Below are 22,920 nucleotides of genomic sequence, written 5' to 3' on the forward strand. Positions count from 1 at the left end.
TATTGGGCTTTTTCCTGTTATTTCTCTGTTGATACGTCTGGGTCACTTTTTGTTGGTGATCTCACAGGCATCAGAAAAGCAAAGGATTCTCCTTTTGCTCTGCTGGGAGAGCAAAAAGTCTCCCGAGTGCCATTATTTGCAAGGAAAAGAGCTAGAGGTGATGTCTAGGGCATTTTTCACTGCATAATGATGAAACTTCTGTCACTCTCAAGAATATTTCTGGCTGGCGTGAGTCTAGTTGTGCAATTTTTTCCTGTATTTACAGTGAAGAATGCAAGACCTAACAGCTGAGGTAACGAGCAGTCTGCTGCAGTTTCCAGAGGTGACTCTTCAGGCACTTGGGGAAGATGAGGGAACCCTCGGCTCTGTGCTGTGCGGGAGGTTTTCTGGAGGTGAGCATTTTCCTTTAAATTTGGTCTCGGTATAAAGCTGTTCTTGCCTGGAGGCTACCTGAAGCCTCAGGTCATCGTATCAGCTGTGTCAGGTTGGTGCTGTTAAGGGGCATCCTGTTTAGAGAGAGAGAACAAAAAGGGTGCTTCAGCGATGACAAATGCTAATATTAAAACGTGAGTGTAGTTAAACTTTGAAGTGGACTTTCCAGGTGATGTGACAGTAGAGCTGGGTGCCTATCTGGAGGTCTAGGCTTCTGTTAAGACCAGGTAGAATCTATCTACCTGAGTGTAAATGCAGGAATTGAGCTCATACTTCCTTTGGGCTGGCAGTAGTTCAGTGAAACAAAATGCCTTCAATTCTTCCTCTACGCTCCAAGACTTGTATTCCCATATGCGTTTAGATCATTTCTAGCAAAACCAAGGCGAATATGGTATAAAGGCTGTCGATCAGGACCTTGTAATCTTTATCCCAAACAACCCAGATTCTTCGGTGCGGGAATGACAAGTACAAATGCAAAATAACAAGGTGGTTAATTTTAGGAGGGATTGCTTGGGGATTTCAACGGGTGATTTTGAATCATTGACTAGAATGAGGTAGGTCGGTCTTCCTCTGCTAGGTACGTTTATTGCAGGAAAGGGGCAGGCACTGTGATTTTTTTTCAGCTGTTTTCAGTCTTCCGTTGGACATTTGCTTCCGTCCTCTTTCTTTTCTCTCACAGGGAGAAACGGCCTGGCGTGGTTGGCACGTGGTCCTCACCTTGAGGTGGTGAACTCTGTGACAGGAGAGCGGCTCTCTGCGTACCGTTTCAGTGGAGTCAATGAACAGCCTCCCACTGTTCGTGTGGTGAAGGAGTTTTCCTGGGAGAAGAGAACTGGACTGCTGGTTGGGTTGGAAGACGCAGAGGGAAGTGTTCTCTGTCTGTACGACCTTGGACTCTCAAGAGTGGTTAAAGCGGTTGTTCTTCCCGGGAGGGTAGGTACTTTTTCATTGGAGAAACGAAGCTTTGATGTTGTTAGGTGCTGCGTAGGCCTGTTTTAGGACAAGCTTTGGAGCGTCTCTTTGTAGGAGGTATTTTTTCTATTGTGCGTTAACATCCTGTCACTTGAGAGTATCCAGTCAAGACGGCGTTGCTGTAAAATCTTGGGCTTAATGTGCCATTATTGTTTGAGTTTACTGAGAGTAAAACAAGTTTTCTGGTTTTATTGTAGAGCACAAAGTTACCTGATTCTCTCCTTCGACACATTGCCTTGAATCTCAGCCTAGCAAGCAGGCTGAGGAGAACACATTTTTCTGTTGACTTAGGAGAGGAAAAAAGAGCCTCTAGTGAGTTATCTGACAGATTGTTGGGAGGTCACCTTTCAGCCTGCAGTCCTTGAATCTCTGCTCTCTGACTAGTGTGTTTGTGTAGATGGGACACACTGGTGTAATGTTGCTGATGTTTTCTGTCTTCTGTAACCCAGAAACTCAAATGATGTGTGTCCCCTAGCCTCATTATCTTAATGTAAACAAGAATCGGTGGAAGTCAATAGAACATGAAGATTCATTTTTATCATCTTAGAATCTGCAACAACTAACTAACTAACTTCTTAGCCAGCTTTCCATCAGGTGCTTTGGTTTGACTTGCTAGAATACAGGTGGAGTTTTGTTTGTTTGTAATGCTACAGTGTGATGACTAGTAGTAAGCATTCGTATTGGGGTCACTGAGAGAGAGAAATACGTGCAGCTTTAGCGCAGGAGTCTTCGTGTGCTCGTGTCTCTGCTCTAGCAGTCAGTGTTGTCCTGGGATGTGCTGCAACGTGTGCTGAAAGGTCTGTCTTCGCCTTGTGAGACAGTTGCGTGCAGACTGCTGGGCACGTGAAAGAGCAGCGTGCGCTTCCTCCTTTAGGTGGAGTCACCTTTTTATCTGAGAAGCTGCTGCTTTAGGCTGGCTTTTAACATTTTTCTCAACATTCGTGAAAGCGCTGGTGTGCATTTAAAGCTTCTTTTCCTTTATGTGGTTGTTACTTTTCTTCTAAATGCGGCCTAGTGTGAATTTTACTAAGCTGGTCTCTCCCTTCAACGCTTTCTAAATACGTTTCACTCCCATGGAAATGGTGTGTCTCCCATGCAACTTGGCCGCTGCCTCGTCTGACTCTCGAGCCCTGATTTATCCTAACGCCCGTTTGTCAAAGAAGGCATAGACTGTATCGCGGTGCTGGTGGGCTGTGAGCGGTGGGAGACCTCGATGTAGTTGTGTTTGTCTGTCTTAAGCCCCTTGAATACGATAAAGTTTCTTGCGTATAACTGATTTTCTGTGTTTTCCTCCAGTTAATTACTGCGAAGTAGGAAATGGAAATTGCTAAGCTGTACTAATAGAATGCCCCATGTAAGTTGAAGTTAAGTCACTTACCCGCAGGAAATCTAGTAAATGGAAGGCAGTAACAGGTTTTTGTACGGGGCTTTTTTGTCTTTGTCTCTTTTCTTGATCTAATTGCAAACAATGCTTTGATGCTCCTGTATTTACTTTTGCTATTGAGCTTGTCAAAGAGCTCAAATAGTAACTTGTAGTTTTCCTGTAGGTAACCGCTATAGAACCCATAGCGAATCACGGAGGACCCAGCGTGAGCACTCAGCACCTCCATCAGAGTCTGCGATGGCTCTTTGGGGTGGCAGCAGTGGCTACAGATGCTGGCCATCTCCTTCTGGTTGACCTTAGTTTGGATGATTGCTCCTGCACTCAGAATGATATCGAAGCATTGGGTGAGCCTGCAGTTTTTCCACATGAATTTAAACGCAAGAAAACTTCTGTCTTCTAACGAAACAGTATGCATCCCACTTTGAAGACCCTTGTGTCAGACATTTCTGACGACTGGTTACAGGTGGCAGTTTGACATCGTATAGTCCTGACCTGATTAAACCTGGGAGTGTCTGACTGCTCCTCCCAGTGTTGTAAATGCCCCCTCCCACCAAGATCCCTGTGCCACTATGATTCTTGCCAGAGAGGTGTAGGAATTTTGCCACGTGAGCCCGTGCGGCCGCCTGGTAGGAAGTTGTGTTGGAGGAGCCCTGTTTCCCGGGAATGCTCTTCTGCTTGTGTTAATTGACTTGGGGCAAATTTTGGGCTTGTTTTTTAAAATAAACCCGACTTACCAACACCCATGCATTTGGATGAATGAAATCTCGAATAGGTGTACTCAGATTGCATACACCGTTTTGGCTATTACAACAGCAGCTTCAGAAATTGGTGCCACTTCAAACACGAGGTGCCACTTCAAATTTCATCACGAGGCCCAAACTCCTGCTTTTCAGAGTCCAGGAAGAATTTGGTTACGTTATTAAGGTTACGTTTTTACCTAGCTTTCAAACGTGAGTGAGAATACTTGTCTTATCCGAGAGTTCTTATGTTCTTTGAAGACATACATAATGGAAATGGCAAAAAAAAGTGTTGCATAAATGGCTATTTTGCCTGGCACGGTAGCATTAGATGATAGGGGTTGTCACGTCAGTGCCTAAAATGCAGCCTAAATGGCATAACGTATTCATTTATTGCTTGGTTTTGTGTGTGTAGATCTAGAAGTTGTCACTAAAAATCCTGCTGAAGTTGCACAAAGAAGAGAAACTGTGACCAGCGAATGGAGGTGTCTCTGTTTTCAACTACAAAATGCTTCCGGAACAGCAGTATCAGCCCTGTGCTACATAAGCAGAAGCAACCAGCTCGTTGTGGGTTTCTCGGATGGCTACCTGTCGCTCTGGAATATGAAAACTTTGAAGAGAGAGTAAGTAGGCCTTTACACCTGGCCATGCCTGGAGGTGTGGGGCTCTCGATTTGTTGCTTAAGGAAGTATGTGGATGTAAAGAGAACTTTTTCAGGGACTGACATGAGTATGAGTATAATCTTGGCACGTTCAGAAATCCTCTTCTGACATAACTTTTCAGTCATACCTGGATCAAGTGGTCCGCCTTCTCCCCAGTGGACTAGGATTGTTTTCCTTATTGTGCCTGTGGATTGAGGAACTGTGGAAAGCATGCTTCCTGGGGTTTTCAGAACCGGTTACTGCAACTGGGGCATCCATTGAAAGGCTGAAGTATGTCAGTGATGTGATTTTGGTGCCGATATTCTCTAAAGTGTCCAGGGTGAAACTAGTGAGACATGAAAACTCAATAGCTGACCTGTGCCTGAAAAATGTATTCTTTCCTGCATGTCAGCTTTGGCCGAAAGAGCAATCTCACCTGAAATATTTGGCTAACTTCTGGTCGGGATTCACTTCAGCAGATCTGCACTGACTCCCCAGAAGCTGTTGGATGCATAAATAGACAGTGGAGGAATAATTAGGTGGCAAGAGTAGAGTGTGGAGGTACAAATAAGGTTCAGAAGTCAGGAAGAACAATGCTTGACGTAGTCCAAGAAACGAGAAACTACCTGTGTTTGGGCCACTAGGCTCACCTTTTGTTTTCTTTTTCGTTTTGCTTTTTTTTTCCCCTAAACCTGTAGGCACCACTCTCAGCTTGAAGGAGGGAGGATTCCTGTCTATGCTGTCACTTTTCAAGAGCCCGAGAATGATCCTCGCAATTGTTGCTACTTGTGGGCTGTTCAGTCTACGCAGGAAAGGTGAATAAAAACTTTAACTATCAGCCACTGAATTAATTCTTTTTTTTTTTAAGGATATTTGTTCCCATACAGTTGAACATGTGTATTTGTTGTGTGTCTGCGATTCTTTCCGGTACGGAAGGTGTTAAACTTAGAATGCAATTTTTACAGGATTTACCAGACGTGAAGAGGGACCTACTAGTTCCTGCCTTCTGTCAGAAGGCAAAGCAACAGTGGCCATATTCTTCTGCTCGCATTCTCAAATGGTTTGCTTTTGTTCCTCGATGACCGCTTCATCATTTGTTTGATAGTCACACCGTGGTATTAAAATACCACTAGGAGCAGTTGAGGCTGCAGATCTAGAACACCAGATGTGCCCACACAACAGCCTGCCGCCCCTAAAGGCGGCGGTGACAGTATTGCCGATGGCCTTGTGCCAGCGTCAGCAGTCTGTGGAGCCTTGGTGAGCCAGTGCAGCTCCCCTGGCAGCAAACGATTCAGCAGAAAAGCCAATGGGTTCCTGCTGTTCTGCTGAATCAAATCGGACTTGGAAGGGTGCAGAGTGTGCAAGAGGGGGAGGGGAACTTTGGTGGTAAGGGAAGGGCAGAGAGATCTCTCTTTCTGCATCAGCAAGCGATTCCATCAGCTCAGCTGTTGGTAGAGTGGCAGTCTTTTAAAATTTGACTTCAAAGCAGTTTTGATGGAGAACTCTTCATTGTGAAGAACTATTTCCAACAATTCTTAGTCCATACAACATATTACAGCTTTCCAATTGTACGGTTGGCTTTTGCCCCTGAAGTTGTTAGTGTCAAAACGCCCTCCTTCATGTTTCAGTGGCTAAATGTGGCCGATGATCATGTTTTGGGAAGAGGCGGTGTTCTTTTCAGCAGGAGCATGCTATTAAGAAAACGTCTAGGTCTACTAACACGACAATGAGGACTATAAAGCAGCTTTGTAACCAAATTTCATAATTTATCCCTTTTTCAGTGAAGGTGATGTGGTGAGTTTACACCTGCTGCAGTTAGCGTTTGGTGACAGAAAACGCGTGGCCTCAGGACAAGTCATGTATGAGGTAAGAGGTGCATGCGTGGGAAAAGCAGACAATAGTAATTTTCTCTAAGGGAGTATCAGTTGAGTTACAGGGGTGAGATTTACCATCAAACTTCAGAGCTGGCTGAAAAAATAATAATGTTTTGCTGAGTCTTCTTGGGCACGGCCTTTGTCCATACCTTTTGGAAAGAAGGCATACCATTTTATACTGCAGTGTCGTGTGTTCCAGCTAGATTCATCTGCAAAGAGCCCGTATAAATGAAATTCCTGAAGAGGACGCGGCTTTTGCAAATAAAATTATTCTGAAATACCAAACGAATGGCATGTAGGAAGAGAAGATTGGGCCTTGAATCGCTTGGTTTAACCAAGCTTCGGACTTGAATAAGCTTCTGTCTCTCTCCCTTTCTTAAAATACAGTCATACTCTATTCTTTGCTGATCTTCAGTTTTATATTCTTGGTTTCCCTTAGAGCTTTGTCAGCCGGACTTCTGACATGAAATGCACCTACAGTGTCTCTTCAGTGTTGATCCTGACACTTAGTAGCTGTAAAGATAACTTGTTCTTCTTTTTGGCTGGGTGACCTATTCAATCTACTCTTAAAGCCAGGAAAATATGTAATTTGGTCAGAAGAGTGTACCTAAATGTTAGATCTGGCTCCAAGAGGATGCGTTTAAAATACAGATGTGAGGTATCCTTGTATCTCAGATAGCTAACAGAGACAAGGCGCATCTGTTAGATGTGTAATTCCATTCAGTTGTACGCCTGGAAGTCTTCCAAAATCTTTTTGAGGGGACAGTAATCTTAGTTCAGAGCAAGTCTTTCCTCCTGATTTGGTACTTTCTCTTGCATGTTCTCAATAGCTATGGAACGAAACAGGGGTGACTCTTGTATCGTGGTACTCTGGTTTTTGTAGGGACTGTGCCTTTTGATTTTTTTGGATTAATTTAGATTTTGAGTGTTTTGCTTATGTGTAGGAAAGGTGCTTCCTCATTTGCCACTGTTGCTTTTGCATAGAGAGAGGTTAGGTGTTTGGAAAAGGTGGTGTTTCTTTAAAATGCATTATCTATCACGGTGACCAAGTAGAAGGATCTTCCAGTGATTCATCGCGTGCTGGATGCTATCTCTTTATCTTTGTTGATGTGCGGGACCTGTGCTCCACAGCGGATACTTTTAGTCTCAGAACACTTCCTTGTAGTCACAGATTGGTTAGTACTACATGACTGTCTGCCTGCATGGCTGTCTGAGTCAAGTTTCTTGTCCATCTTCAGGGGTAGAAAATTTAAGTGTCTCCCGTTTGCTAGGCCAAGTTTGAGTAAAGAAGGAGGAATCTACTGTTGATCCTTGTTCATTGGATAGAGTTCATAGGAGCTCAAAAGACTTTTTCAATACAGCAGTGCTTTTTGTTCCGGGAATTAGGTTTGAGGCTATGAAGCAGTGCCTCTTTGACTGTGTGTCATGGTAAAAGTCACAAATAGGACTTATGGAACATGTGGTACTGTGTTTTTCTATACGCGTGTCAAACTCTTGTCTCCATTGCCTTCAAGGCTGGTTTAAGTCTGCTTAAGTAATTAAACAGAAAGGTATGTTTAAGTAATGCTTCCAAAGACCTTTTTTGTACTGTCGCAGCAGTTGCTAAATCTGGTGCATCAAATCACGATCGTAGAGCGCATCTTTACCCTCGTTCTGCACAATGCTTGCGGATGGGCAGAGTATACACTCTCTACTTTGATATCAGAGTTTGACCAGTGCATCTCGTTTGAAAACTTGTTTTTGTGTTTTGCTAGTCAATGGAGTCATTACTTAACATCTCCCATACAATGGAGTTCCTTAGAATGACTTTGCCCGGCGTGGAAAGTTTAAAATGCACTGCTTTGCTTCAGAAGCATTTTCTTTTTAGTTATGAAAGACTTTTTTTAATTATTTAATTTTTCTTTTTAGACAACCTTCATATTTATTTGTAACACTTCCTGGAATCATTAAGAGAAAGCTCGCCTCTTCTCAGATTAGGTGAATTAGATGTATCCTATGAGATCATACGGGAATGTGTGGTTTCATGCCAGTTCGTTTCAGAGCTCTGCAAGTTTAGGAAACTTGGGTAGAATGTGGCGTTATCAGTTTATGGGTTGTGTGGGTTGGGTTTCTTTTTCCCTCTTTTTTTTTTTTTTTTTAATTATAGAGCTGCTATTTGTCCCCAGTACACCCATTCATGTGTTGTATGGTAGACAGTTTGAATGAATGCTGTATTTGGAAAGACGGTATTTCACTTCACGCTTACTTAAAAAATGGCGCTATCAGAGGTTCACCACAATCGTGCCGGGGTTTCTGTGTATCTCAAAATTAGTTTGTTTACTGTGTAGTAATTCGTGATGCTAAAAGCCTTGGCCACGTGCACCCCGTGTCCTTTCTGGTTTTCCCTTTTGCTGTTGGCTGTGCTTGGTGAAGGAGCTGAGGGATATTTCACCCGTTAGTCTCTGACAAGATGAGAGGAGGAGCTGTCATAGCTTACGTGGCTTGAAAGAAGATTGCTAATCAGTATGAAGTTCTCACAGTAACTAGAGAGGGGTGCACGGTCACTCTGGTGGTGTGCCCATAGAAAATACCTCTTGACAGCTTTAGCTGCTCTAATGCTGGGGCTTCTCTAACTTCATCAGTTCTGCAATCAAGACATGGAGCAAAGAGCTTTGCATGCATGTGTGTTGCATCATTTTAGATATCTCTTTGTAGCGATATATTTATTTTTATAAAGAACATTCTTGGATGTCGCAAGGAATTCTGCAAAACATGTTTAGATCTGAATAATGTTAGGGAAATTCTAAATTTTGAAAAAGTGCAAAGCCTTTACAGCCAAACTTACCCGTTACGATTTGACACTGCATTCTCTTGCATGTCAGGCGTAGTTTCTGTTTACCATCAGAAATAGGCTCATGCGAAATACACAGTATAATAAGCCTATTCTGTTAGACTGTCTTTCATATTTAGCCATACTGTATGTTTTTATCTTAGAATGACCTTTGCTCTCTTCTCTGATTTTTTCCCCCAGGGTTTGGAATACCGTGGCGAAAAGTTCAGTTTAGATCTCACGGGTGGAGCCTTTCCCTTGAGAGGCCAGATGAGTACTAAATTAATCAGCTGCCAGACTGTCGAAAAATTCCGCAGCGACGTTGACGGAGAGGATAGCGTAAATGAAGGTTTGTTCTGATGTCCGTGTTTGGTGATTTTAAAAGAAGTGCTTTTGGAACCTAAGCAACGAATGCTGTTCTGTCCCCACAGTCTGAAAGTCTTGCCTATCTGCATAGACTAGATTGTTGGGATTATTTACGAAGAAAAAATGGATGCTTAAGTTATGTGGGACTTCTTTAAGCGAAAATATATGTTTTATTTTATGCTTGCTGACATGCTATCGCGATGTATGGTGGGGCCGTTTGTATGATGATGGTCAGTCGTTTTACTCCTCCAGCTGCCATCTTTGAACAAGAAGTTCAAACTCTCCATTGCTTAGGAATGTGACCAGAATTTTTTCCCTTCTTCAAACCGATGTCCGCATCTGCATCCAGATGGTAGCCCGTCACAAGTGGTGCTCCCCAGGGCACTGCACTGGGGCCACTTCTCTTTAGTATCTTGACCAGTGATCTGGACGAGGGGACAAGAAAAAGGGGCAGTGTGACTGAAACCTATCACAGAGATGTTTGCTATTCCGTAAGTACTGTAATCACTCTTAGGAAGTGTTGTGTTTCACGAGTGACAGAACAGAATGAAGCCAAAATAGAAAGTGGTGTTTTAAAAATATCGGATCTATCGTATTTTCTACAAGTCAGAAACAATGTCTTGTCTTTTACAGTCACGTCTCCTGACACCAGTGTCTCAGTCTTCAGTTGGCAAGTGAATACGTACGGTCAGGGAAAACCATCTACTTACCTGGGTGTATTTGACATTAATCGCTGGTATTCTGCTCAAATGCCAGATTCACTAAGGTAGATTTTTCTTCAGTAGTTTTCCATATGCCTGCCAATAATTCATTTGAATGTCGGCATTTAGCTTACGCGCTTGTTTTCTTTAAGGCCGGAAGAATTCCCTCATGAGTGCCCCTATTTTGCACTGTGGTCGCTGGATACTGTAGTGAGCGTGACTTCTCCGAAGCTCCTTTTGGATATTCTGGTCCATGAGCGGAGTCTAAGTCGGGGAGTTCCTCCTTCTTATCCACCACCTGAGCAGTTTTTTCATCCAGGCAACTATAACTTTGGTAGGTATTTCACTGCTTTTGAGAGTGATAAGCTTAAAATGAGGTCAAATGCCATTCATTGGTTCTCTTGTTCAGTCATTGTTTGTCATTCAAAACCCAAACCAAACCAAAAAAACACCCAGTCGCCCACAAACCCAACTCTGATCACGTTGTACTGACAAGGTATTTACTATTGTGGAACATATCTGACAGCCGGCTGAGTTTTGGTGCTTTTGTAATGTAGGCGGTGAAGTGGTGCTGGTTATAGCCTGAAATGCCTGTGAACTGAAGCTCAAAGCACTCAGTTATATGTTTCTAGATACCGGTGTGTAAAAAATGTAAACTGGTCATGCCATAACTGTGAGAGTACGGAAGGTTGTCAAACGTTCCCTGTTTCTGCAGATGGTACGTGCTTGCTGACCTCCGGAGTCGTTCACATGACTTGCACCGGCTTCCAGAAGGAGGTGATCTTTTACTGTATCTTTATTGCGAGTGGCAGGAGATGTAGCTTTTCTAAGTTTTCTGTTGCACTGCTTTCCGTGTTAGGGACCGTTTCACGCTCATCCTGCCCGTCCACACGCATAGTTGCAATTGTATCCTGTCGCCAGTTGTATGCAAATGGTAATGTTTTAGGTCCCCTCTTGGGACTGTACAACTGCCGTTGTCTCCTCTTGAAGCACGATCGGGGATTGAATGTCTAGAAAGGAATGCAACGTTGCTCCAGGAGCAAGAACAAAACCACTGTAGAAGGCGGGGAAAGGTGTTACTTCTTTATTGCCCCTCAGTCGAACTGCCTGCATAGTCTTGAGTTAGAGTTTTGATCCCCAATTCTCTTGAAAAAGGAGGGAATGGAGAAAATGAAAAATCACATAACTGTTTGAGGAGTGAAAATTTTGTTTTCTCCCAAACTCGGCCAAATTATAACTTCTGAGCCACGGCACAGATTGTGACAGATAATTTTGAGTGAAGTTTCAGCTCACTAAATGTTTCCAACATGAATCGGCTTCCATACGAATAGGCATAGAAAGGATCTTCCAAAGCGTGAAGTTGCATGTTAGCTTAGCTTATATAGAATGTATTTTGTGTCAGTGTTGAGGGAAAGAGCAAGGCCTGTGTATAGACAGAGAAGGTAGAAAAGACTTAATTACGCAGATTGCTAACCTAAAGCATCTTAGTGGTTCAGGCTGTCTGACGGTGTCAGTGAACATTTAGATTCTTCCTTTTAGAGGTTATCCAGAAGCGTAGTGACGGAATAACAATGCTGTCTTAATCTGTGGTTTTCGATTGATGTTTCAGACCTTGAATTTTTTGAAGAAATCTGGCCCTTCGATATGGGAAGCCATTCAGGATAGCTACAATAGGTGTCTTGTAGCTGGCTTGCTGTCTCCAAGACCAGTTGATGTCCAGCCATCCAGTTTGAGTCAGGTGAGTGCCTATGAGGGAATCAAGGGGGAAATACATCCATCTGGTCTGACAGGGCTGGAGGGGCTACAAGACACGATACTCCAATTTGAAATACAGGTGTTGACCTGAGCTAGCAGAAGTAATCGTATCCTTAGATCCAAAGTAGTGACTTTGACTGGGAACAGCCCTAAGAGATCTGTCTTTAGAGACCCCTCTCTTAATTCGGTGCCACACACAGATGCGCACAAGGAAGCGTGCAGTCAGTGCTGGTCATGCCCAACATAACGCATGTGTCCCCCAGAGCAACCCCCATCCCTGTCAGTTTCTCAAAGCAGTGGTTCAGTGCAGTAGCCGACGATGGGGGCGTCTCACTGGGATGCGAGCTCTTGCAGACGTCGGCTTGCTGCACTGTACGTGATCATTTGCTTCCAAGGAAGTGGGCTGTGGTAAAGGATTACTGCTGTCAGCTCTCCCTGGCAATTTCTTCACGGCTTGCCCTCGTTTTCCCTTCATCGGTAGGCTTTTCTGCATCCTCTCCGGGCGGATCTTCACCCCTGTAGCCTCTGCCTTGTGCTGCAGTAGCCCAATTTGCTCCTCTGAGACTGCCCTCTTGCAGCTGCAACACCTTAATCACCTTTATCTCATGACACTCGCTACCTTCTATGTGCTTTATGCCACCACAGTGACTTCACTCCCCCTGCCATAGGTTTTCCATTTGCAATGCACCAACCTTTCCCTGGAGCAATCAGCAGGAAGGGGAGAGCAGCCTTCCCGCTGCCCTCCTCTTCCTGTCTCCTGCATTCGTCACCACATTTGTGGACGTGTGTTAGGACATGAACGCTTCTGCACAGTGTGGTAGCTCAAAGAAATTTCTTGGCAAGCTGGCCAATGGTGTGTTTCCTTGTCTGAAACCAGTTTTCCGAAAAAGATGGCAATATCACATGTGTGTTCTACATGTGTAGAAGTCGCTTTGAATGTCATGATTTTGCCTAGAAGGGAAAGATACTTTTGAATGTGTTTAAAAAAACCCAACCAACCAAACAAATCCCATCCCAAAAACCAAAGTAAAAACTTATGAAGGGTCCTTTCACCTGAGAGAAGTACGAGAACACCAGCTGAGATAAGCTACTACTTAATATCGCGCGTCTGTGCGTACCTGTGATTTATCCTTGTAAGGATTACCACTACACTATGATACAGTATTTGAAGAGCCTAACATTTAAACCATTAGGATGTAAATGTTTCGCTTCTTTTCTGTCACGTTACAAAATTCCAACGTACTGTTTTGGGTGTCAGAACTGCTTCATGTCTTCATAGTCTAGAAAGCTGCTTGGCCGTAGCTTCACTGTTTCCATGCAAACGTTGCACAGTTGTGTTTGTCCTGTCCCCTTCCTGCGTTCCTGATGGCAAACTTATATGCACAGATGTGTAACGCGTATTAGCAGAGGATGTTTCTGGACGTAGTAAGTTGGAACTCAGTACGTGAAGACTGTAATGCAGAGGCATGCGAAGAAAGATTAGAATTAGGCTGCAGTAAGTTGAAATGTCAGAGGAAAAGTGTGTTAATGTGTTCCTCAGAGCAGTGGGCAGTCCAGCCTGTGGCTGGAATTAAGAGAAAGGACGTGGCGTTCCTGGCCTGTGTCCTGATTGACTTTGTGATGTCTGAATGAGTATACAGTTAGAAAGAAACATTTACTGTTGATGGTTCACATGGTGCAAGTAGGTAAGATTCTCATTTGAGTTTGTCTGTTACGTTTAGGAGGAGCAGCTGGAAGCAGTATTGTCAGCTGCTGTCCAGACAGGTTCTGTGGGACTTCTGACTGGATGCATTAAACATTGGATATCTGAAGGTAATACTTGGAACGTTGTTTTTTTACGTGGTACCTCTTTGAGTTGGAGCCTGTTGATTCATTTCTTTTTTGTTCTCTTTGTTTAAAGAGCAGCCAAGGTCTGCTGGTAATTTACGGTTTGTTCTTGAGTGGACATGGAACCAAGTGATCTCTACAAAGGAAGAATTTGACCAAATCTGTGAGTACTAGCGTAGTCATTCTGCAAACCTAAAGTCGTTCTTTCTGATTGAGCTTCCTCAGTAATACGCCGCTATAGGATATTGCACGCGGTCCTTGAAGTGCGCCTTGAAACTCTGGAATTGCTCTGTCGGCTAACGATTTAATATTTATTCTTGAAAAGGTGTTCCGCTGTTTGATGGCTCTTGCAACTTCATTGACCCCCAGACATTACGGTCTCTCCAGCGCTGCCAGTTGCTTTTGAGCAACCTTAGCACGGTCTTAAACTGTTTTCTCACAGAAGCACAAGAGCTTACTGAAAAAGGTTTGTAGTAGTGCTACAAAATCTTTGGTATGTTTTATTAAGATTTGGAATTGTGGCAACATGGGCTTTTGTTGTTTTTGAGGATTGGAAGACAGTCACATTTAGCTGGGAGAAGGGGCTTAAAGCTGAGCGCTTGGGACCACCACAAAACACGCATTGAGTTCAGGGCAACAGTTTATGGTGGAGCTCATGCAAGGGGGTGGGGGAGGCTACATTCAGAGAGAAGCTTTGTAGGCAACTGGGCTGAAATTACAGCAACCGAATGTGGTATTGCTGAAAAGTATTCCTTTGAATTCTTAGCTAGCAAGTTCTAGTTGCATGCAGACACCGTGTTGCAAATTGCTAAACAATACGAAGGAAGCGTAAACGAGTAACGTGCAAAGTAAGTTACTTGAGTTTCTACAGCTTTTTCTCTTAGAAATGGTTCTTGGCCTATTGAGAAAAGAAAAGAATATCCCTTTGCTATCAGAAGAATCTCTGCTACGTGAGAAACAGATGTCTTATTCCTGCGTGCATTTAGTAGTTCAGGCTTTGGGGTTTTTGTTTTTTTTTTTTTATTTTAGCCTTTAGTGAGTTTAGTTCTTTATAGGGGTTGCTTTTTGTTTTGGTGGTGATAGTGGGTTTTTTCTTCAAATAAGAAAGCGATACAGCATGAAAAACGCAAAGACAAAGATTTCTAATGTGCTATTTTTATACTTTTGGTTTAGTAGGATGAAGGGAGTTTTGTGAAAATGAACAGAATTGCATAACGCTAATCATCTCCTGCCTTTTTTCAGGTTTTGCAGACGTGACAAATAAGCAAGCGGTAACCGGCCTCATTTCTTTGTATGCACGAGTGGTCATCTGGTTCTGTCGATCCGGTCTCCTTCCAGAGGGTTTAGGTAAGCGTGACCTGACATACGTTTGTAAGAAGGCGACCATCCAGTGAGTGACTCCCACGAACGCATGCTTAGCCATGTTTTTGTAACGGTTTCGTCAGGAAGAAGTCGTGCTGGTTCAGTGGCAGGGTGTGCTGAAGTTCTGTGGGTGAAGTTGAGATTTTGCTGGGTTGTCAAGTACACAGCGTAGAATGAGGCAGGCAGTTTCTTTCCTGGGTGGATTTTAGGGATAGCAATGGGCCTCTGACTTCAAGGCGCTGCTTGTGTCCACAGCTTGAACTACTTGAGATTTTAAACAAAGTACTATTAAACAACAAGTACCGGAATGCTTGTTTTTACAGTGAGAGCATTACCTGCATGTTTTGAACTTTCTATCAGTTGCTTGAGGAGAAAGTACACCTTGGAAATCCTTCTTTAGTTGGATGGATTATAAATTCCATTGTCAGCCTTAATTGTCTCACAGATGCTCACGCGGCATGTTTAGAAACCATTCCCTTTGAGAACTGGGTGGTTTTTTTTAAGGTGAACTTCAGCTTACCCTACATGTTGTGAATGCTGCGTGAACTGTAACCTTGAAACGGCACTTGGGGCAAGAAGGAATTGAGTCTTGTCTCTTAGAGTTCTTTTAGCAAAGGCAGAAAGAGGATTGGCTTCTTTCAGAGTTGGAGGCTTCTTGATGCTTAGCTTGTACGATCTTCTGTCTCTTTAGGCAAAAATTTTCCTTTACAAGTGTGATATGACTGCTTTAACTTGCTTCTACTTTGTTGCCTGTAGATGACGATACGCGTTTGTCGAGACCTTTCTACAATTATCCTCTGATTGAGAGCTACTATACTGGTCACCGACAGAAACTTGAGCGTTTATCAAGGTAAGAGCTAGAGGAAGACTCTAGAACACTTCCACGGCAAATTCAGAAGTGGAAGGGAATGGCTTTTATCTCAACAGTTGCATGGGCTATGCGTAATGGCGCTGCCAGCAATACTCTTGACTTCAGTGACACGTGTGTTCTGTTGAACAGAGAGGTTACTTTCCTGTGTTAAAATGTTGATATCTACCTCTGCTTAGTACCACTGGTTGGTATCATCATTTTTCGGTAGTCTACTTTATTCATTGGCTAATGTGTATAATTTCTGACTACTGAAAAAGGCCACGTGATTAGGACAGGATCAGTCACCTCCATATGACCGATTATGACCACATGACCAATAGAGGGTCATAACTGTATTGGCCTAAGTCCCCTTCTCACAAGTACGTGGTGTGATTTCGTAAGATGGTTGGAGTTACATGGAGTTGGCACGCCTCGCACTCTCCTGGCTGTCGGATAGAAGGCACTTGCTAACGTCAGCTCTCTTTCCTGGACTAGCTGCCTAGCACATAGGCGGCATGCCTTGGATTAGCCGATAATAGGTTTTTCTTTGGAAATTGTACTGAAAACTGAATAAAGACCTGACCAAGCTTCGGCGATGGCACTGTGACCAAGAGGCTGCAAGGTGAGTTAAGGTGGAAGCTGCAGGGTATGAGGTATTGACTTCAAAGTTCATCTTCCTTGGCTTACTTCTCAAGTAACTTACATACAGGCTCGTGTGTTCCTTCGAAGCACAGAGCCTCTAGTGTCCTTTTTCTGCTTTGTGCCATCGGGAGATTAAAGGGCAGGGCTGCAGTCAGCAGAAGACCGGAGGAAAGCCGTCACACTGGGAGGCTGGAATTAGTGTTTAACTCTGTCCAAATCCTTGCTACCTTTTGTTCCAGAGGAAAATGGGACTCGGACTGCTTGATGGTTGATGGAATGGTTTCCCAGTTAGGAGACCAAGTGGAGAAGCTGTGGCGGAGAGATGCAGGAGGAACTGGGAAATACCCGCCTGCCAGTTTGCATGTGAGTGTCCTGTTCACTGAGAACAACAACAAACGGCCGCCCTCCCCGCCAAACCCCACCCAAAAGCCAATGATTTAGGGAAGACAGGCGTTTTTTCAGAACTTTTAATTTTTCATTTCAGGCACTGCTGGATCTCTATTTGCTAGAAAGCATTGAAGAAAACTGCAAACACGCAATTGTATCCTTTCTAGTTATTTTGATTACACCTTCAGGGGATGCACATAAATGTTCTTCAGTGTTGGTCGCCGACCTGTTTCATGACATTTTTTCATTTATGCTTCAAAGACGATGCAAGTGAAAACATTTAGTTTAGCGTTAAGTTGTAGACAGAAGCGCTGTTTTATTTCTTTGTACTGTGGATTTTTGATGACTTTTTTCTTAAACGTTTTGTTGCAAAAGTCTTCTCCGATAGGGAGAAAACAGTTTTAGTAATAAGGGTTGAAGATATAAAATGTCCTTAGTTTTTCTCCAAATTTAAACACCGTTTAAAATTTTCTAAAACACCCATGATGGGTTATAAAACAATTTCTGTTTCAGAGCAAAAGGATTTCTAAGAGTGGTTTACCAGTACCGGATTTTTGCTGAAATCACGGGTTTTCCAGCGCAGCTCACAGTGCTTGCTTTGGTTCCGTTGAAAGTGCAGGCACACGGAATAAGCAACAGGGAGAAGAGAAAAGTCATGGGGCAGAAACTTAATTTTTAAGCTGCTGAAATACACAGCCTTGCTTTTGCTGTTTGTTGCCTAACCCGCGAGGGGAGCCTAGAGAGCAAGGGGCTTAGAAACGCTTATAGCCCAGAGCTGTCTTGTTAGATGATGTCCCTAAAAACGGACGTCAGAAAGAGAAAATGACACTACCAATGAGTGACCTGCATACTGGTTTAAATCCAGTTTTAATCATTCGGAGCTGAGCTGTACTGTAAGGATGCCACAATTTACACTGTTTTATAGACGCTGGACATGAGGGAAAAACCCAACTGTGGAATTTATTTGCTGTAATAATTGAGCATTGGATGCTCCAATGTTTTGAATGTATTTTCTGCTTCCTACCACTTTTATATTCTTACTTCATTATGTTTTTCTAAAGGTAATGTGATAAAGTTTTGGTCTTACAAACTGATTAGCCTTAATGAGATACCTGATGTCAGACAATTTACTTGCTGCTGGATATCAAGCGTTCCTTTCCGAGTGAGACAGAAACTTCAATCGACTCCTTTGCAACTGCCTTTGGCATGCCTTGGGGACTTGTTAAGCTTGTTGAAGGTTTTTGGCTTCTAGATCACAATGATTACGAAGTAAGTATGGTAGAGTTGAGTTAGACATACATTGCAGTACAAAGCTATAATCTAGAAAATGATTTTAAAACCCGATCTCTAACTTGTACAGAATTCACTGGCCCTGCTCTTTCATCCCGCTACAATCAAAACCGCGTCGTGGCAGCACAAGAGAATTATTCAGTCCCTCCTGTGCCAAGGGGAGCGTGGGCAAGCCCTCAGATACATCCAGCTGATGAGGCCACCCACGGCAAGCAGCGGGGAAGTGCAGCTTCTCCTCACTGTGTTGCTCTCCAATAGGTAAAGAAATATACCCCACCATTTTGTCACGCAAATCTTGTGAAAATGGAGAACAAAGAATAGAAATCATCATCCCCTAAGTTTCCTTTAAACTTTGAGTACAAGACTCTTGGGGCATCTCTTTGGTTATGCTATTAACATCCCTTTACGTCTGAAAAATTAATTACAGGTGCATGGTGGAGGCTTGGGGTCTGTTGCACCAACATGCCGCTCAGGCAAACTTAGAAGACCTCTTAAAACACATGTACGGAATGTGCCGTGAGATGGGCCTGATGGAAGACTTGCTGAAGCTGCCTTTCACAGACACCGAACAAGTAAGTGGGAGCAAGGAAAAATGTTCATCGTCTTTTTGAAAAGAGAAAAGGCAGAGCCATAACAGATTTTTGGAATGATTTTTTTTTTCTCATAGGAGTGTTTGGAGAAGTTTTTAAGGACCAGTGCCGGTGTTCAGAATCAAGAATTCCTTTTAGTTCACCATCTGCAGCGTGCCAACTACATTGCAGCACTAGAGCTGAATCAATCCATGAATGTAAATCTTATGGTAAGCGTGAAAGTTCTGTTCTGTCAAGCGTGCACGTTTCTGCTGGGTGTTACTAACTGGTTTTGATAGTACTCAATAAAAATCCTGCTTTGTTTTTTTCATACCAGTCTTTGAAACACTCGGAACAAGTTTCTACACCTTTGGTTACAGCTGAAGCTAAATGTTGACCAATATACGTCACTACTCCAAAGCTACTCTATGAAGCTATAAATTAAATGTTACACACCACTGTTGACCCCACTGAGAACAGTTTGTTTGCATCTGAGGAATAAACATGTATCTTTCCCATCAGCCAATCTTACCATTCCGTTATTGAGATACGTATGTTATGCGTGGCTTAGATTACTGGAAGTTGTTTGTGTCACTCCTTCCTATGGGATGACGAGTAGGTTGTATGTCATCGCTTGTGTCTTGCACGCAACTGTATTTTTCTAGCTGAGAGCAGGCTAGGTGCCAATCCACAGGTTAAATTTCTGTGGGTTTTGTTTGTTTTTTTTTAATTTCTGCGAGTTACAGTGTGCTCTCCAATTCCGCAACTTTCATTTCACGGCTTTTATGACAAAAATTCTTGTCTAACCTCTATTTCTCAAAATAGCCAGATTACATTTTGTGTTACATGAACTTGTGTTCTGGATTTGTGACGCGTTTGCCGTTTTCTGGAATCATAGTTTTCCAGTGACTCAAACTTCTAAGGTGGTTTTGGAAGTCGTAGGTCCTGCATTTGAAAACTGTCATGTGGCCAGGTGGTGTGCGTAGGTCGCTTTTTCTTGCTTGTTTTAATCTTCACATCATGTTGTCCAGGGTAATTTCCAGTTGTCCCGTATATTCAGGGCACTGGCGTTTCAGGAAGAACAAGGGAAAGCCTGCTATGTAGTAAGTCGTTTGCAAATTGCAGGTGATATCAGAAAATTGCAGGTGATAACAGGTGTATCAGAAGAAGGTTCTGCAGAGTGCCAGCATTGTTTTAACTTCAAGTTGTAGGCTCTGTTGCTATTCCAGTCTTCCTTCCACTTTGCTACAAGTACCAGGTGAAATCGGTGTGTGCGGATGGGTAGAACTTGCCGCTGTTCTGTGCAGTGGAGGTGTTTTACCACACCCGTAGAGGAAATCTGCTCACTAATGCGAAATAGCCCGGAGAGGTCTGTGCAATGAACTTCTTGTAATTAGTTAAGCTTTTGCTTTGCGCTTTTCCTTCATCAGAACGACGGCGATCATCGCTTGACCGACAGAGCAGTTGCCAGAAATTCTCTATTAGCCCAATATGGCAAGATCCTTCCACGAATTGAAAGGCAGCTGGCCGTAGAGAGAGCCAAGCTTTACCATGTGCCTGCATTGGCCTCAAGAGAAGGTAACTTTTAGCGGGGGGAAATAGAGGGGAGAATTCCCTGTCACTTGGATGACACCAGGCTGAAATTTTTCCCCTCTTGCTTTACAGTCTCAAGACCAAAGCCATTAACTCCAGTAAGAAAACAAGCTAAAGCAGGAAATGTGCGTCAAAGACCAAATTTTCTGGCGAAAATATTGTCCAGAATTAAAGAATCCTGGGCAGGAATGAAGGAGAAAACCGGTTTCTCACAAGGTGGATTTTAAAGATGATGTCGTTTTTATAGCTGCTAAACGTGCTGTTTCTTCAGCAGGATGTTTCTAAAATTGAGGATGTTTCTAAAATGGGACCTGTTGAGATCCAAACAGGAGAGCAAGCAGTTGGGTTTCAACAGCACCCGCCAGTCCCTCACTAGAGACAGGAACAAGAAGAGACCTTAGATGCATTCACTTATTCAGCTCATCTCGGCTTTGGGATTCAGGACAACACTGTAGAGAAGACGGGGCTGGACTTGGGAATACGCAAATCCCTCATGGGAGTCAATGGAAAATTTGGGATGGGAAGAAGGCAGCAGGTCACAAAGCTTCCGCAGTCATTCCCGTAGCAGTGCAGTGAAGGTGTTTCTGCTTTCGTTATAGCTGGTGGGTACTGATTTAGATGTAAGCGCCTGGTTTTGGCTTGTGGGCCCTCACTGAATTTAGGACAAACTGCTTACTGCTTTCTTGTTCGTAGATTTGTAAGCATAAAAGGAAAGTTTACGCAGACTAGTATTTCTTGACTTTAGTTTTGAAGCATGGCGTGTTGCTAATAATATATCGCTTTAGCAAGTTTTGACGAGGCGGGAGGCAAGAAAATAAGCTGATTCTATGGAGACTGCTGTTGAGGGGCTGCTTCCTTCTGCCGTTGTTGGCTAGCACTGCAACTTAGAGGGCTGGGCAAAGGTCTTTACACGTGGATTCAATTATCCCGACCATCCGAGTCCCTGGAAATAAGTAACGGTTACTGCTTTTGTTCTCACCATAAAACCCCGAGTATCTTCACGTGGATCTAGAAGGAACGAATACTTGCTCAGCACAGGGAACGGGAAGAGACGAGGTGGAGCTATTTAGAATATACTGTGTTGTCTCAGGCAGTCCAAGCGATTCCTTGAAGTGCAGGGTTGAGCTGTCGGATGTGAGGGCTGGCTAGTTTGACAAAGTGTTGCCGACTGGAACTTTCAGCTTTTCTCTCATCGTTGCCTTTTACCCTGTTAGATGCAGAGTGGGTCGCCGTGTGGGCATTTGTCGTCAGTGCAGGAAGTACTGCAATGGGATGATTTCTGCCAGTTGTGGCTACAGCTCGCATTGTAAAACTGCTCACTTTGTCCAGGAGTGGCGGCAAATCGTAGTCAGGAACAGAAATACCAGAAACGGGGCACGCGATGGCGTACACTGAACACTCTCTTCTCCGTCCCTTAAACACAGAAGCTGTCATCGGTAGCAGAGAGTACACTGTATGTTTCTGACTTTACACCCAGCAGTGATCTGAAAGGAAAAGCGGCATTTCACTGTCCTCAGTTTCATCTGTGTGAGTGTGAAGTCAGTCTGTTTGGTAATGACTATTGCATTAACAGGCTTTTTTTTAACTGTAGGTGATGGAAGATAGTGCGCTTAAGTCACCAACCTCAGAAGCAGCACCGGCAACACCAGGATAAAGTGAAGGACATCCATCGGGCGATCGTCCATACAGCTAGGATTCTACAGAGTCATAGTTAGCATGTTGTTTGACTGTCAATAAACATTGTTGAATGTGATGCAGCTGAAGGAGACGGAGAGCTTTTTACACCTCAGAGTAATTTTCAGAGACAAGCGTTGTAATAAGGAATGCCCCCCAGCCCTCCTCCTCTCGCTTAGCTTTTGTAGCTGAGCAGACGGCAGAGGGTATGGAACATCCCTTTGGTCAGTTTGGGTCAGCTGTCCTGGCTACGTGCCCTCCCAGGATCTTGTCTTTTTTCCTCCTGAGTCCTTTCTCAGACCCAGCCTTCGCACCGCACCCCTAGCAGCTCCCTCTGCATCTCCGGGATGATCAGTTTTCCCTCCTCTACGAGCAAAGGAACCCAGAATATCTTCCAGGATGGAGAACTCGAACCCCACGTGGACTGATGGAGTAAGGTGGGCTGTAGTTAGTGATTTTTCCAGTTAAAGGCTTTACAGACCGTGATTACACTTGCAGTTTTATAGAGTTTGCTCAAACTGCTTACGTTGAGAACTGGAACTGCAAATCAGAATGGCAGACTTGAATTTGGTCTTAAACGGCTATGTTAGGCCTTCTGTAACGTCACCTGCCTGCCTGCAGGAACACTCGGAATTAGGAGAAGTTGAGATTTGAGGTTTGTGCGGTGATGTCATCCTGGGAGCTTCGTCCAGTTTTGTATAGACTGTATCTATTTCATTATTTCCCTTTTTATTTTATTATTAGGATTTCATGAAAGCAGTTTAGTTTCTCCTACGCTCGTAAATCTCTCTCTACCTCTCCTCCTCCTCTCCGTGTACGAGAAGTTGGGGGGGAGCATCTGTCGCCGGCCATTGGCCAATTCGGCCAAAACCACGACAGATTTATTGGCGCCCGACGTGGGGCATGAATGCAGCTCTGATAGATTGCCTGAATAGTTTGAATTCCAGCTTGTTCAGGGAGAAGAGAGAGTTCACAGCATGTCGGTCTTAGGTGAAATCTGGTATCGTGCCTTTAGAGAGCTTTGTATGAAGTTAATGGATGCAGTGGGGTTTAAC

General features: G+C 43.7%; 1 protein-coding gene across 1 annotated transcript; it reads left to right on the forward strand.

The window, feature by feature from the left end:
• Window positions 1–250: 250 nt before the first annotated feature.
• On the forward strand, window positions 251–20,531 carry LOC128907359 (protein ELYS-like). Its single transcript, XM_054196141.1, has 24 exons — window positions 251–392; window positions 1,112–1,365; window positions 2,952–3,132; window positions 3,941–4,148; window positions 4,865–4,981; window positions 5,948–6,032; window positions 9,051–9,198; window positions 9,849–9,981; window positions 10,069–10,250; window positions 10,632–10,693; window positions 11,526–11,654; window positions 13,393–13,483; window positions 13,572–13,661; window positions 13,824–13,964; window positions 14,741–14,845; window positions 15,617–15,710; window positions 16,592–16,715; window positions 16,837–16,893; window positions 17,862–18,008; window positions 18,100–18,287; window positions 18,457–18,601; window positions 18,697–18,828; window positions 20,029–20,176; window positions 20,264–20,531. Exons 1-24 carry the CDS (start codon window positions 272–274, stop codon window positions 20,416–20,418), a joined length of 3,237 nt encoding a protein of 1,078 aa, XP_054052116.1. The 5' UTR covers window positions 251–271; the 3' UTR covers window positions 20,419–20,531.
• Window positions 20,532–22,920: the final 2,389 nt, after the last annotated feature.

The sequence above is a fragment of the Rissa tridactyla genome, chromosome 3 (genome assembly GCF_028500815.1).
Source record: "Rissa tridactyla isolate bRisTri1 chromosome 3, bRisTri1.patW.cur.20221130, whole genome shotgun sequence".
Classification (NCBI taxonomy): domain Eukaryota; kingdom Metazoa; phylum Chordata; class Aves; order Charadriiformes; family Laridae; genus Rissa; species Rissa tridactyla.